The following is a 12,129-nucleotide window of genomic DNA, read 5'->3' as shown; positions in this document are numbered from 1 at the left end:
AGTTTTAAGGTCTGGTGATTTTTTCCTCCACAGCATGACTTTGCACAAATCGCACTGGAACTGTGGGATGAAACCATGTTAGTAGTTAGTGTACTTGACTGCCCTTCGTGTGTTTTGCAGGTGCCAGAGTTGTTCAGGGCTGCTTCTTCAAGTATGAAGGATGGGAAGAAGGAAGATGAATTTGTACTACAACCTGGCAGGCTTCTTTTAGTAATCTTAATCTATCAAAAATTGAGCACTGTACTGGCAAGTAAGCAGGAATTAATATCTGGATATCGAGTTCCATTATTTATGTAAAATCTGTCAAAGCAAGCCCAAAGGAAAGATTATTCAAGCTAAGGTACTTAAAATGGTGATGCTTTACCATGTCAGGTGTGTTTGAGCAGCAAGATAAAGCATAGCGTGAAATGTACTTTAAGTAATAATTAAATGACAATGGTTAAGTGGATATTTGTAACTGTTTTACACAACTAGATTTCTGGAAAGGTATAATGGCCACACAGGCTAAGAAATTTTCTGAAAGCACCTTTTAAAATCTTCAGTAGGGAGGATTGCATATTGAAGGATCACAAAGGTGAAGAACAGCTTTTTCTGTTTTACTCCTCAAATAACAGGAAATATTACTTCAGTCGTAAGATCTCATTTTATCTGCCTGAAATTACATCCACATCTACAGCCTCTAATAGGGGAAAAAGGTCTGTAACTACCCTGGGAGAAAAGATTTGAAACTTGTCTTAGCTACTTAGCAGAGAAGAAGAAATACAGACACCTGAGTTTCCTCTGCTTCACAGGTTTCTTCAGTCATTTTGCAGCTCCTTCCATGCATGTTTCTGAAGCAATGAATGCCTTGTCCCACTACGGTTCATTAGCATTCTTCAGGAGACCATATTTTAATTAATGCCTGTGCATGTAATGCTTGCTGTCTGACAACTTAAACATTCCACAGACGGCAAGCGGCAACATACACTTACAACCTTTAAGTCAAACAAACAGCAAAATGAATCCTTATTTTTTTCTAGTCTTTGACTGAGAACTGTGTTCTAATTTTACACATAAGGTAAATAAACCATACTAATAAAATTATCTAGCTATGTATGTATATTTGGGAAACGTTGTAATTCAGAATTCTGCTTGCAAATATTCTGTCATAATAGAGAAAAACTGATAAAAGATTTTTCTTAAGCAAGAACTATGCTGAAGAGCATCTGAAACAGAGTCACACCCTAATTAAACAAACTGTCCTGTAGGAAAGAAAAACCATTTATACAACTCCCTCTAAAATATATTCATTGAACTTATTTTGGGTTCAGCATTCAAATATTATTAGCACAGTAAGGTAATAAAGACAATGTGAAATTTTTTTATTTCACAAACAGAATGGTTATACATGGAAACCGTGAAGAATCTGGTAACAGTAACAGCAGCAGCAGCAACTTGGAACACCAGCAACCTGATTAATTTTTTTATTCCTTGTAACGATTACCAATTATTAACTGGCTAACTGAATGAAGATTATAATGGAATCAGCAAGTACACAGGCATACGTAATGTTCTTCTAAAAGAGGAAAGCTCAGATCCTTAGTGTTACAAATCAACATATAACTCCATACATCATTTAGGGAACTGGCTATCGCCGTGACTGGGGTGTTAAGGAAATGGATAAATGAAGCCAGTTTCAAGCTTCAAAAGAAGCACTGATGGTCGTAAGCAGTTCATGTTGCTAATAGTTCTTAATCACTACCAATCATTATCACTACGTACACAAACCAGTTAGTCCTTAACAAATCCATCGCAGATGAGCCGTAAGCACACCACACAGCAGAGCTGATGCTATGTAGTCAGCGCTGATGACTACGCCCTCGGTCACCAGGGCCAGGGTGATCAGGCTTGAAAGCTCCTTGCAGGCAGTTTGCCTTCTTTCTTCTCTACTCAGCTGATGTTTTACACTCCCCATCCCCCCCTACCCAAAAGAAAAGGGAGTGATCTCATCCACTCTTGATGACTTATTTTGGGGATCGGGACATGTTCTGGGTTTTCCTTATTCCGCAGGTGCCACCAGACACCTTTCTTTCCTGCTCTGCAGGGTTATCTTGGATTTGCCAGGCATCTTTCCCCTTCTGTTTTGTTGTTGTTATTTGGTGACAGGTTTCAATTCTCATTTCTTGGGTAAGCTTGATTTTGCCTACTTACTGAGGCTTCAGGAAGATAGCTGGGAAGAGCGAACTAGGAAACCATAAGCCATACAAGATCACTTCAGTTGCTGTGAAAAATCATAGCGTGAGTCTTCTTGAAATGCATTTCTTGCAACATGAAGAAGGGGACTGGGAACGTGCTGCAGAGGTATATAGGTCCTACAAGCCTGTAGTCACTGATTTAAGTAAAATGGCTGAAGCCGCCTCCTGGGGCACAGATATATAACCTGTTTTGAGGTGTCTCAGCTATCAGCCAACGCTTAAATGCAATCTGAAATAAAAAGCACATTCAAATGAGAACAGCAGAAATCTGAGGACTAACTGCAGGTGCATAACATCTGCCTCAGAACTGGGGTGGTTACTTCGTAAAGCACCTGCCACTTCACACCTGCAAATCTACCAGAGCCTTCAGCACTGCCATGTTGTGTACCTCCCCCCTGCGACGTCCACAGTCCTCAGACACCCAGGCACCTCACGCAGCGCTGTGGATAAGACCCACAGGCTGGCTGGGGGGTCCCCTCGCCGGGGCCAGCAGCTCAGTGCAGTGCCTCGTCCGGCGCTGGGTGCCCCATGCCCCTTCTCCACAGGAGCCAAACGGGAGGTCGGGCCTGCCCCGTCGCAAGGCCCCACTGCAAGGCCACTCTCCGGCCTGCGAGACCGCAGCCGAGGAGCCTTCTTCCCGCTCTGATACACCACAGAACTTCAAAACGAAGGCAAGGACGGAGGTTGTCCTCGGTTCCTCCTTCCGAATCCGCTTCGCTCTGTCCGAACAACCGGGCATTCGCTGGGGTGGGACCTCGAGCCGGCGCTCCCGCCGTCAGCGCCGAGCACGCCCCGCCCCGGAGTAGTGCACGCCCCGCAGCCCCTCCAGACCCGTTCCCGCGACAGACAGCGAGCACGGCGCACACCCCTCTCCAGCGCCGGGCGGCGCCAGCCCGCCATTTCAACGCCCGCCCGGCCCTCACGGCCGTGCGCCTCCGCAGGGCGGAAGGGCGGGGCCGCGGGCGCCGTCGTTGGTGGCGGTGGCGCGGCCCCGCCCCTGTCACGCCCCCCTCGCCTCGCACCACGTCCGCAGAACCACCGGGCGGGAGCGGGGCGCTCATCCGGAAGCGCTCCCGGCGGAGCGCGGGTGCTTCCGGGCGGCAGCGCGCGTCCGCCGTCCGTCCCCCCCCCCCCCCCCCCCCCCCTCGCTGGGCCCCTCCGCCACGCTGCCGCCTCCCGCCCGCCCGCCGCCCGCCGCGCTCCGCCCCCCCCATCGCCTCTCCCCGCGTCGGGCAATGCCGCTGCGAGGCTCCCGGGCCGCGGGGCCTTTGCTCCTGGTGGCGTTGGCGGCCTGGGCCGCGCGGGCCTCCGAGATCACCTTCGAGCTGCCGGACAACGCCAAGCAGTGCTTCTACGAGGAGATCGCCCAGGGCACCAAGTGCACCCTCGAGTTCCAGGTAGCCGGGCGGACGCCGGCGGCCTCGCTCCTCGGGGTTGAGCGGTTCCGGGCCGCGCGGCCTCCGTCCCCGCCGGGCTCTCGCCGCGGTTTGCGACGGGCGCTGGCGAGGCGACCCGGGCCTGCGGCGCGACGGGAGCCGCACCGAAAGTAAAACGCGCGGGCGACTGGCGGGGGGGTGTAGTGAGGCGGGCCTTGGTCTCAGCTCCCAGGTGGGGCGAGAGGAAACGGCCTCAAGTCGTGCCAGGGGAGGTTTGGATTGGTTATGAGGAGAAATTTCTTCACGGAAAGAGTGGTCAGGCATTGGGACAGTCTGCCCGCAGAGGTGGTGGAGTCCCCATCCTTGGAGGGGTTCAAAAAACTTGTAGATGTGGCACTGCGGGGTATGGTTTAGTAGGCACGGTGGTGTTGGGTGCATGGTTGGACTTGATGGTTTTAAGAAGTCTTTTCCAACCTATGATTATGTGATTCCGTGGTTCCATCTTACCAAAGGCTGTGGCTACTTTGCACCTATGAAGTGAGGCTGCACGGTTTTTCTTTCTTTTCCCGGTTTCTAACAGTTTGGATGCGCAGACGTCGCAGTGGAGCGCGGGGTGCGGCTTTGAGGTGTGTGGAGCAAACAGCCCTGATGGCTGTGGAGCCTTTGAGCGTATTGGCAGAGTTGGAACTGCGCAGCCTGTCACCGCGGCTGGCAGAGTCACTGCCAGCACAGCAGCGGCGTGAGAGAGAAACCGCGCTTGGATACGGGAAGCGCAGTTACCGCTGAGGGCGTTTCAAGGAGCTATGTACTTTTATGGTCCAGCTTTTCTTGGTGAAGTCCCTTGGTTTTTTTCTTTCCCAGCCGCTGTCCCACCTTGCATATTCTGGGAGGTGTTGCTGCCAAACTTCGGTTCTTGTTACTCTGTCCCACACGTTCTAGTTTTTTCTTAGATACGTCTTTTTCCCTACCCAAATGTTTCTGGTCCTTGCCTGTTACTTTCCTGAAGTCTTTTCCATACAGTACATTCCACCCTGTTTTGAAGTGGATGTGGTTGGAGGTTGCTGGGCAGATGAGCCTGCTGTTGTCACTTTTGCTGGTGATCGGTACAAGAGTAGTGCTGTTAAAGGGAAAGTCTGGATTTGACCAATTGCCGGTAGACTGAACTGCTGCGTGCATGTCCTTTGGCAGTATGTCTTAAGAGCTGAGAGGGAGGCTCGAGCAAGCTTTGCAGGAAGGAATCCTGAGGGGGCGATAAAGCTCTGGCAAAATCTTTGCCATGTATGCGTGAACTGCCCCTTTCAGGGTGTGTGGTGTAATTAGAGGTGAGTGGCTTTCATGTAACTGGTAAAAAGCACGCTTCTGTCATATTTGAGATCATACTTCAAAAATGAGCTATCGTTTCATTACAGAAAATCTTGGTTTCGTTTTTCCTTCCAACCAGGTAAGCATCTCTGTATGAAAATCCCCAGCAGATGCAGACATCTAGGGAGAGATGTCCAGAGATCCAGACATCCAAAATCTTTTTGCGCTTTGTATGCTGTCATATTTTTGAAAAAACTGTGAAGATACTGCTTGCCAACTGAATGTTTTTAAAAATTGCTGTTTACAGAGCAGCTACTGCTCAAATATTTTGTTATTTCAGTTGTGTCATTAATGTTATCATTTTAATAACTTTATACTTGAATAAACTGATGGGAGTTTGAATAATACTGTGTGAACTCATGTGCAAGTACTCAGATACTAAAATAATTCAGTGATTTCTGCACACGTGTAAAATGGACATGCCTTTACAGAAAAATCTCTTCCTCCTCTTCAGCATGCTCTATCTTAGAAGCAAAAAGATTGGAGCAACGGTTAAGTGTAAAACTACTGCCTAAGAGTCATCAGAACACCAAGTTATGAATACCTAAGCTAACGATTAATCTTTCTGAAGAGGTGGGATAGGTAGTCTGCAGAGCAAGATGCTTGCCCAGCATTCAGCCAACAATAATCAAAGCCTGAAAAAACCCTTGAGACAATCGTGGAGTTTTGAGTCGCTTGTAGGCATTATCTGGATGTGCTGGCTTGGGGATGAAATGCTGTTGGTAACTGTGCAGGAGGGAGGCAGCAGAGGCCCTGGAACATTGTTCTCTTCACAAGCTCACATGAAGACAGCCAGGTTGAAATACCTGTTTTACTGGTCAGACACCATTCCTGTAGCCTAAAGCAGCTTGAGCTAGTAGGGTAACTAGACTCTTTTGGCGATAAAGAAAGGAACCATCTTACTGCATGTTAGCAGTCTCAGCTGGCTGAACTAATTCCTTGGAGGACTTGTGGATACAGCAAATGGTCATTTTTTTACAGGGCTGTCTTTGCTGCCCCGTGAAGTCTCATCCTCTGTAGCCTTTGCTGTTGTACAGTTATTTGTAACAAAAGAACTAAAATTGCTCTTGTAAATGGTTTGGAAATATGGTTGACATTGCATACCCCAAACCTAAAAGAATGTCTTCTGTAAGAAAATTAATTTCCAGTCTTGCTTCGAAACATTTTCAAGTTAATGCATTATATTTTAAAACATTAGTTAAAGCAAGAAATTTTGCAGTGCCACTTGACAAACCAGACTTCTTAGAAGAAGTGTATAAATGTCTGTTTTGTTGAAAAGGCAATTTCTTGGTTTTTATTTCCAGGTGATCACTGGAGGTCATTATGACGTTGACTGTCGTTTGGAAGATCCTGATGGCACTGTGTTGTACAAAGAGATGAAGAAACAGTATGACAGCTTCACGTTTACTGCATCCAGAAATGGAACATACAAGTTCTGCTTCAGCAACGAATTCTCTACTTTCACACACAAAACCGTGTACTTTGATTTCCAGGTTGGAGAAGATCCACCACTGTTTCCTAGTGAGAACAGAGTAACGGCACTTACCCAGGTAAAATGCTGTTGTGTTTGACAGCAGCTGTTAGGTGGAGGCAATGGGTTTTTTTCAAGTTCAGCTGCATTAGTTATCTGTATCACTTTTGAAAATCAATGGATTGGAGCTTTTTAAATAATCTGAATTACTACAAATAAGCTTTCTTTCTGTGATAGGATTTATAGAGCACAGAGCAGAGCTGAGAAGGAATCACCAAGTGCTTAAGAGAGAATTAGGGTAGTAACCTCAGGCTTAAACTCTAGGCCATTATCGTTTTGGTTGTTTGGTTTTTTTGCTAAGGGAACTTTCTTTTCATGCCATGGTTCTGTACCTCTTGAAGTGTGGACTTCACAAATCATAAATATTGGTGGATCAGGGTTTTCAACATTTCCAAACTTCGGACAAACTTTGAGAATTGTTTTCATATTTAGAATGGTAGAGTCTTTCTGGAGAGAGGACTTAGTTTAGTGACTGCCCTATTGAAGGTGGAGAAGAAAATTCTAGCAAAGTAGGCAAATGAACAAAATCAGCCATGTTTAACTGGCTTCTAGTTATTTGTGCTTTATCAGGCACTGCAGAGTGTCAGAGCATTAGTATTATTTTCTCAGGATTTTACGGTTTTTTACCACCTCTACCCAATCTAAGTCCATCAAAACTTCCCTTGGAACACTTGCTTCATGAATTCCCACCAACGTTCTAACGTTAGAACCATCACAAAACCTCACTTTATACAACCTTTAAAGAATGTTGGATGTGGTCACTGTTTTGCTAGTCTGGACTCAGTGATATGAATACTGCTTCCCAAATGCCAGCCTCACTTGAATTTACTGCACATAAGTCTGGAGTACCTGAGATCTGTAACGAGTGGACAACTTGCTGTGAATTCAGCTACAGCTCTTACCTCTTTTCTTTTGGTCGCTCTTCTGCTCTGCTTAATTTTGTATTCTGATTACTGATCCCGTATCTTTCCATCTCATCTCTGCAGCCCCTTGCAGTCTGTGGGAGAAGGTACCTAAAAAAATCAGTTTATCACTGTTTTGTAGCATACACAAGGCAAATAAGTATTTGGGAAAGGGAAAGTTAATTTTCAGAGTACAACACATCTTTGGTAAGCAGACTCTTGTTGCAGTTTTTTGGAGGCTTGTAGCGTGACCAAATTTGGGCAGCCTTTCACAGGGGCAGTAAAAGGTAAATCCCTAAAACCAGAGTGACTTTGTGTTTAAATCAATTGTGCGGACTAGGAGAGCCCTATAATTTGTCAGTGAGAACAATGGGAACTTAGTTTGGAAAACTTGTTCATGAATTTTGTTGAGAAGAATATCTTAGACTTGTTCAGACACCTGTCTTGAATGTCATCAACTTGGGAAGATGGTTAGACAGACATATAAGTAACTAAGAGTGGTTCTATCAGGGTGTTGAACGTTTCCTTTTATAGTAGGTGGTGCTGCTTGATCTTTAGGAAATACTAATTTTAAGCCATAAAATAGAAAAAATAGAAATAATTTCTATTACATATTTTGAAAATCTGTTGATTAATGTCTTGGTTATCAAGATACAGTGAGGGGTACAGACTTTTACTTACAGAAGATAAACTGAAAGTGGAAGAAGTTTATGAGAAAAATTATCGAGGGCTTGGAAAACTGGTAATACTGTCATTTTTCACACGGAAAAAAATGTAGTTGGGCAATTTCTTAAGTATTTGTTATATGATTATGTTATGGAGCATTCAGGAACACTGAAAGGTAACAGAATGGGCCTTTCTCTAACCACTTTTTGTGCACATGACTAAGAAGGGCCTCTTGCTGAAAGACCATGTTGGGTTCAGTGATGTGGATTTTTAGGATGTGGTACGACTTGACTGAGAATTATGCAGTGAAGAATGTCTTACTTGTGAAACACAAAAGCTTTTAGTATATACTATGTGCATCTGAATGTTAGAAGCAACTGTTTCCCTGGCACGTGTGGAATTAACAACTGGGAGATCACTGACATTACAAAAGTATTTCTAAAGCTCATCTTGAACCCAAATATGCCAAAATTCAAGCTTTGTTTAGTGATTCTGAGAGCCCCTTGCTTTTTAAGAGATCTACAGTTTTACACACTTCTGTGTTTAATAGTCTGTTGTGTTTCTGTGTATGGAGTTTGATGAATGTACATTAAATTTTACTGCATTTACAGTATTTCGGTATGCCAATGGACTGAGTTAATCCTTAGCTTGTGAAGTTATATGAACCCTGATTTTGAATACCTAATCACAAAACTTTGCAGAAAAAGCACTAGAAGGGTTCTTAATTAAGTGTTGTGTATTTGTTTGCTTCTCTAGATGGAGTCTGCGTGTGTTTCGATTCACGAAGCTTTGAAGTCTGTCATCGATTATCAGACTCACTTTCGCTTGAGAGAAGCACAGGGTCGCAGCAGAGCAGAGGATTTAAACACGAGGGTGGCCTACTGGTCAATAGGGGAAGCCATCATTCTTCTTGTCGTTAGTATCGGGCAGGTGTTTCTTCTCAAAAGCTTCTTCTCAGATAAAAGAACCACGACAACCCGTGTTGGATCATAACTGGTAGTGGTAATGCTTCAGGTCATTGTGTGCTACTCATCTGTAAAAAATTACTGATCTCCAGCTAATTGCAGGTACAAAGGATCTGAATATATGCAACACTCACATGTGTCTACCCTTCATCCCTTAAAAATCACAAAACAGACCCAAAATGTTGTGAAAGAGACACGTGATATGAAATATTTTAAAAATACGTCGGAACTTGAGTTTTTTCTGATTCCTGTATTAAATATCTGGCAGTGACCAGCCTCACTTCATTTCTACTGATTTTAATCTAGACTGAGTTTGATTTTTGCCCGTTAAGATAGGACATCTGCAGTATAACACTTTGAAATAAATCAGGCTAGTGTCTGATATGAGAGCCAGTATATATGAAAATTTGATTTGTTTTCAGTCCTCAGGCTGACTGTGTTGGATTACAAAAAGGCAAATGTGATGAAGTGTGGTGCATTATTTTGGTTTGCTGTTAAAAAAGTAATCCAATTACATCCCTTGCTTATTTGTAGAATTGTTGCAAACTTGACACTGCATCATGGTGCAAATTCTCCATCAGCCTGGTAAGTCTCCACCTTCAAAACTTCCTAAATATTATACTTGAGTATAATATTTAGCAAGTTTGCTTAAACATGCATTCTTCTATATTAAAATAAAAATTTCCTGTTTTACAGTTTTTGTTTTACTGAACAAATTGTAAGCTGAGACTACTCAGGAAATCCACTTTCTGTATTCAAAAATCCAAATCTCCAAGTTTAAGAAACATGCAATAAAATAGGGAATCTTGTAACTTTGTCACTGAAACTGCGCAGTTTCTGTACTCCTGTATGCTGCTGCTGCTTTTTGGATTTAAGACCACAAGTAGCGTGGTTAAGCAGCACAGCACCAGCACTGGACGAGGTTGTATTATGTGTTAGGCACATAACAAAGCTTTTTACTAAACTGTTTTCCTATTAAGAGGCCAATTTGATACTGATACTGCATTGCACGAGTGCTGTAAATTTTACTTTCCTGTGTGTGGTGCACTGATACTTGATGGCCTTGTGCATCTAATTGCCACTCTTTTTTGCTAGTGGTCAGGAAATGTTTTAAATCTTTTTGGCAGAGTTGTAGTTACATTGTTTCCACTGCTTATGTCTTTAGTAGCTTATGTGCTGTAAAGTCTTGTTTCGTTTGGATGTGGAAGATAGTAAATGTACGTAGCTACAAACAGCTTTAATTGAGCTGGTTGTAGTAAGGCTAAACTCCTTCAAATGGCTCTGGAGGAATAAGTAGACTGACCAGTTCTTAAGTGCACACAAATTAAACTAAGTTGAACAAAATTGTCATATATTACTGGCTAATTCAAAAGATGCTTCTGAAACACGTTCTCAGCAAGCAGAGAAAGACTGCTAAACCCTTACTAATTGCCTGTATTATTTCTAGCAAAAATTTGAAATTACATGTACGAGTGACACTCAAACAATCTGAAGATATGATCTAAGATGTCTTGATTTTAAAATCTTGTGATGGCTGAAAAAAATAAGTAGAAGTGCCCCTACTCTCTGTTGTGAACTGAATGACTGTTCTTCTGGAAACTGAAGAAAAACCTCAAACAGCTCAAAAATTCTTTAAAATGTCATGGAGGTATTAAAAAGCTTAATGTATGTGAAATGCATGATTATGTGTAATGCTTTTCTATCCTGTACTGAATTTTAAGTACTGCAGTCCCATTTTGGGCTGCAAGCTTCCCAGAAACAGTTAGACTCACAGAGATCAGAAAACAAAAAAACTAGTGCTTTCTTCTTACGATACAAATCTGTGCCTGCACACAATATTCTTGATTGTACCTATATGTTTTATTCTTGTATTTCAGCCACTGATACTCAGTACTTTTTGTGCTGCGTTGCACGCAGTAATGAAGCTAGTGGTACACTTCAGGTGCAAGTTTTGGGTGAAAACATGATTTAATTTTGATAGTGTCCACTATTATCTTCTGGAGTTTGAATATCACTTGTGTAGCTTTAATCACACCAAAAGCATTTGTTTTGAAGATTGAAAGATGTTGGGTTTTTTTTTTTCCCCACTGAGTTGTTTTGTATGCTGTCAAAATTGGTAAACAACGGTGTAAAACAGATGATGTTCAGCCATCACGTACATGTCTCTCTATTCTTTCGTAATGTTTAAATGTGTGAGGTGGGACTGTTCAGCTCAATATTACTCCCACTGCAGGGGTTTAGTGGACTTGACTTCTGCATGTAAGTTACGTATCCAAACCAGTCCTCTGGTATCCTGCTGCAGGATATGCAGGAATAGCTTAAAAATACCTTTATTTTTGTGTTATTAAAAACACGGCACAAACACACATGGTTAAACATAGCTGTATATAGTTTTTAAACTAAGTGACCGAGTAGGATATAATAAAACATGCTAACACGCAGTGGGTGAAGGAATGCATTGTGACTTTTGGGTAAAGCTGCATCTTTTTAATACATGAAAATAATAGTTTAGTTAATGGTGTGATACACAAGTAAACGCCCTGCGTTAAAGGGGATATAACTGTGTTTTTAATTGCTAAAGGCCCTGGGTTTCAACTACTCCTTGGATGTTTTATGTTTACAGAACTTCTTTTCATGTCCTGAAATGTCAGTTCTTGTTTTAGTTTGGGGGGGAGGGGAAATTTAAAAAGCAGACCCTGTGAATAACGTGTGGGAAAATAAAAATTAATATATGAATGTGGTTTGATTGTTTTGTTTGCACGTGGGAGTGGGGACCATTCTTCTTCAGAAAAGCACTGAATAACGATTTGAGTAGTCAACTTGTATTTTAACACATTGCAGTTAATCTACCACCTGACAGGTGATCATTATTTCTGTTGCTGTACGTCAGGTGTACCGGTTCACTGCTGTTCATATTTAGCTGTGCACTGGAAAAACTGCAGTTTCAGCAAGATGATGTGGTTACTGGCTCTTTGCTTAGCATGTTTGCAGTGCAGGCAGTAATACTCATAAATCTGTTCCTGTTGGGGTGGATTTCAACATATTTGACTACAGATGCCTGAAATTATTTGGGACCTACTGCATCTTTCCATA

General features: G+C 43.0%; 1 protein-coding gene across 1 annotated transcript; it reads left to right on the top strand.

Moving 5' to 3' along the window:
* Positions 1 to 3,381: 3,381 nt before the first annotated feature.
* Positions 3,382 to 11,772, top strand: TMED7 (transmembrane p24 trafficking protein 7). Its single transcript, XM_075410997.1, has 3 exons — positions 3,382 to 3,631; positions 6,277 to 6,522; positions 8,828 to 11,772. The coding sequence occupies exons 1-3, from the start codon at positions 3,470 to 3,472 to the stop codon at positions 9,062 to 9,064; spliced, it is 645 nt and encodes a 214-aa protein (XP_075267112.1). The 5' UTR covers positions 3,382 to 3,469; the 3' UTR covers positions 9,065 to 11,772.
* The last annotated feature ends 357 nt before the right edge of the window (positions 11,773 to 12,129 follow it).

This window comes from Opisthocomus hoazin, chromosome Z, assembly GCF_030867145.1.
Source record: "Opisthocomus hoazin isolate bOpiHoa1 chromosome Z, bOpiHoa1.hap1, whole genome shotgun sequence".
Taxonomy (NCBI): Eukaryota; Metazoa; Chordata; class Aves; order Opisthocomiformes; family Opisthocomidae; genus Opisthocomus; species Opisthocomus hoazin.
The sequence above is the reverse complement of the archived record's forward strand: the minus strand, read 5'-3'. Positions and strand labels throughout refer to the sequence as shown.

What these genes read in the sequence shown, in the direction of transcription:
- TMED7 (XM_075410997.1), top strand. Translation starts at nt 3,470, where the DNA reads ATGCCGCTGCGAGGCTCCCGGGCCGCGGGGCCTTTGCTCCTGGTGGCG. An exon ending in AGTGCACCCTCGAGTTCCAG is followed by an intron (nt 3,632 to 6,276) that starts GTAGCCGGGCGG and finishes TTTTATTTCCAG; the next exon opens with GTGATCACTGGAGGTCATTA. An exon ending in GAGTAACGGCACTTACCCAG is followed by an intron (nt 6,523 to 8,827) that starts GTAAAATGCTGT and finishes TTGCTTCTCTAG; the next exon opens with ATGGAGTCTGCGTGTGTTTC.